Source organism: Phyllostomus discolor, chromosome 3 (assembly GCF_004126475.2).
Source record: "Phyllostomus discolor isolate MPI-MPIP mPhyDis1 chromosome 3, mPhyDis1.pri.v3, whole genome shotgun sequence".
Classification (NCBI taxonomy): Eukaryota; Metazoa; Chordata; class Mammalia; order Chiroptera; family Phyllostomidae; genus Phyllostomus; species Phyllostomus discolor.
In genome coordinates, this window is record NC_040905.2 from 62,041,931 (window position 1) to 62,045,326 (window position 3,396).

Here is a 3,396-nt window from a genome sequence, read left to right on the forward strand (position 1 = left end):
TTAACATGAGCCTTTACAACAGCCCTCAAAACGACCTTCTGTCCTGAAACGCTCTACTCGAGAATAGCCAACAGGGTGGGTTCCAGAGCTCAGTGGTCTGCGCCTCTTGCAGGGGCAGCTTGGGGGCCTTGGGAGAGATTGGAAGGGGAGAAAGGATTGGGGAGGGGGAGACTCTGGAAAGGTGGAGAATATGAATGATGTGTGTGTGCTCGAGTGTACAACCCACATGCGAGGCGACTAGTGACGAGGACAACCTATAAAAACAACCTAAGCGCAAATCTACCGAATCCAGCTTCCTTTCTATGCATGTAGCGTTTTCAACTATGGAACTGATAGACCCGGCCTCGCGCCCCACACAGCCTCACCTCCACCTGGGTTTCCCGCGCCCTGGCTGCAGTCTCCAGTACCTACTCTTCCTTTAGACTAAGGATGGAGTATCCCTTCAGCCACTCAACTCTGTCTCCGGCGCCCACCTCTCCGTACCCATCTTGCTTGGCTGGGGTATCAATCTGACTTCCGGACAGGAAGTCCCGGCGCCCCCACCGCCGCTGCCCCCCGGGTCGCCCAGCCTCCTGTCTACCTGGGGGTTCTCCTGGTGCTGTCCGTGGCCGGCAACGCCAAGGTACTGTGCCGCCTGTGGTGGCTGCGGCGGGCCCCTGGGCGGGTCCCAAGCGTCGCAAGATGGACTTTCTGTTGATGCAACTAGCCCTGGCTGATCTATACGCGTGCGGGGGCCACCACGCTGTCGCAGCTGACCTGGGAGCTGCTGGGCGAGCCGCGTCGGGCGGCGGGACGACTGGGAGTGCCGCTTAGTGCAGCTACTGCAAGTATCCGGCCGGGGAGCCTCGGCCCACCTGGTGGCGCTCATTGCCCTCGAGCGTCAGCGCGCCTTGCGCTGGTCCGCAAGGCCCCCTGCTGCCGGCCGCGTCTTAGCCGCCCTGGGCTGGCTGCTGGCTCTGCTGCTAGCGCTACCACCCGGTCTTCGTGGTGCGCGGGGGAGCCCCGTCTCGCGCGACCTTGCCCAGTCCCCGGACTCCCGAGCCTGGCCGAAGTGCGTCGCTGCCGCGGCATCTTTGCGCCTCTACCGCGCTGGCACCTGCAGGTCTACGCGCTGTATGAGGCCGCCCGCGGGATTCGCGGTGCCGTCGCAGTCCTGGGCGTCGCTTGCAGCCGCCTGATCTGCACTTGGTGGAAACGCCGCCTCCAGCCCCATCTGCTGCGGCGCCAGTCAGCGAGTCCTGGCCGAGCCCGCCACCCACGGCGCGCTAAAAACCGCGCGCCAAAAGTACAGAGCCTGAAGATGAGCCTGATGCTAGCGCTGCTCTTCGTGGCTTTGAGCTGCCCTACTTTGTTGCTCGGCTGGCAGCCGCCTGGTCGTCCGGACCGGTGGGAGAGTGGGAAGCTGAGGACTTGGCGGTGGCGCTGCGCCTCGTGGGGTGGCTAACAGCGCCCTCAACCCCTTCGTCTACCTCTTCTTCCAGGCGGGCGACTGCCAGCTCTGGTGGTGGCTGCGGAAGCGCCTGTGCTCTCTCTGCCGTGCGCAGAAGGGAATCTCGGAGGACGACGAGGGGGCCCAAGTCCACCAGGTGCTCCACCGCCACCGCTGGCCCCACGCCCACTACCACCATGCTCGGCGGGAGCAGCCAGAGAGAGGCTGCTTGCGCCCACCTCCGCCGCGTCCCCGGACGCTGCCCTGCTCCTGCGAAAGCGCATTCTAGGTGGTCCATGGCCAGAGACAGGTCATCTGTCGCTAGGGCACAACCTCCGGGGAACACGAGGCTGGCCACCTGGGTCAGTCTAGATCGCAACGGACAGGAGAATAGGAGGGTCTTCGAGAGAGGGACACTGAAGCTGTCCACTTTCTCCACTCTCCTGTTATATTCCTTTGTAATGTTTACACTCCCCTACATTATTCCAACCTCTTTTCTTCCTTTCAGTTCCTTTTCACAATTTCCCACTTGGAAACAAGGGAGCGAGCCATTAGGAAACTGTAAAAGCAGTCCAAGTTACAGCTCTTTTTGACGTGCTCTGTTACACTCTCGTGGTTTTCTGGATACATAACCTGTTTTAGCTAAATTGCCAAGATTTTATTTGATGGTTTATTAACTGTTTGGGCTTATTTCGAATTGTGTTTAACTCAAGTATACCTTCAGGGCCAATTTGCCATTCTTTCCAGGAGAAAAATCTCCACGTTGCCCTCCCTGAAGAGCCTGGAAATTGTACCAATGATATCGTGAGAAATGTAATTGGGCCGTTACTTCAGAGCCACAGGCGTATTTGTAAAATAAAAACATTCCCACAGCACAATTAGTATTGTTTTTGTTTCTTAACATGGTAATGTGTTTTCCTCCGAAGAAAATCAATGTGGCCTTTATTCCCAGTATAGCTTCCACTTAAGTAGAAATTTGGTTTGTAGGAGGGACACATAAAAGCTTCCCTTAGCCCCTTTCGAAAATGCCTAGTTTTGGTAGGAAGTTGTCTCTGCGCCCAGACCCGCCTCTACAGCGGCCGTACTGTCTCCAGGTGGAGCCTCTCAGCACGTGCCCTTGGCAAACTGGAGAAAAGAAGTGCCCAGGTGGTGGATATGGGTGGCGGTCACTGTCTCAGGTTGGGGAGCTTCATAGAAATTTGCAGCTAGGAAGGAAGCTGCGACCTCAGAATGCTGCATGTACATATAAAACTCCCTTTTAAAAAATGAAAGCAGTGTCTATTGGTGTGGAATGCTGAGAACAAAGTCAAAGAGTAGATTTAATTGGCACCCTCCTAATTGTCCTTTGATTCTATAGCAATCATGAACAATATATCCATGGGTTTCCCAGTGTCTTTCAGCTGAAAATCTGCAAGCTTTTCATTACCACGTTTCCTGTTCCTGCACAAATGCAGGACTAAGATGCAGAAAGAGGCAAGGGCTGGTGGAATTCACTTGCAGAGTCAATGCTCTCACCAGGCTTTCTTTGTTTTGTTCACTGATACGTATAATCATATTTTTGTTTAAAAGAAAAAAATCTCTACAAGTTACATGGAGGACAAAAGGTAAAATTGAATGTGGACTGGCTATAAGTTGATATTTGGGAATTAATGTTAATTTAAAGTGTAATAACACTTGTGGTTATACAAGCATGTCTTTGGAGTTTTCAGAGGTGAAGTGTAACGATATGAAGTCTGCAACTAATTTTCAAATTATTCAAAAACAACAACTATGTATATATTTAACAATGTTAACATTTAAAAATGTTAACAACTATTGAAGCTCAGTGGTCAATATGTGGGTGTTCTTTTGTATTATTCAATTTTTCTTTAAGTTTTGTAATAAAAAGTTAAAAAAAGAGGGCAGCCATATTTAACCTAGTGTTCCAAACATTTAACCATGGAACTATTTTTCCTTTATAACATATT

At 52.4% G+C, this 3,396-nt stretch overlaps 1 protein-coding gene across 1 annotated transcript; it reads left to right on the forward strand.

The window, feature by feature from the left end:
- The first annotated feature begins 273 nt into the window (after positions 1-273).
- On the forward strand, positions 274-2,301 carry GPR150 (G protein-coupled receptor 150). The gene is given in 9 exon segments (XM_028505383.2): positions 274-469; positions 472-548; positions 551-637; positions 640-735; positions 737-793; positions 795-1,047; positions 1,050-1,325; positions 1,328-1,432; positions 1,435-2,301. Coding segments are annotated over 9 exon segments (1,275 nt in total). The 5' UTR covers positions 274-429; the 3' UTR covers positions 1,719-2,301.
- The last annotated feature ends 1,095 nt before the right edge of the window (positions 2,302-3,396 follow it).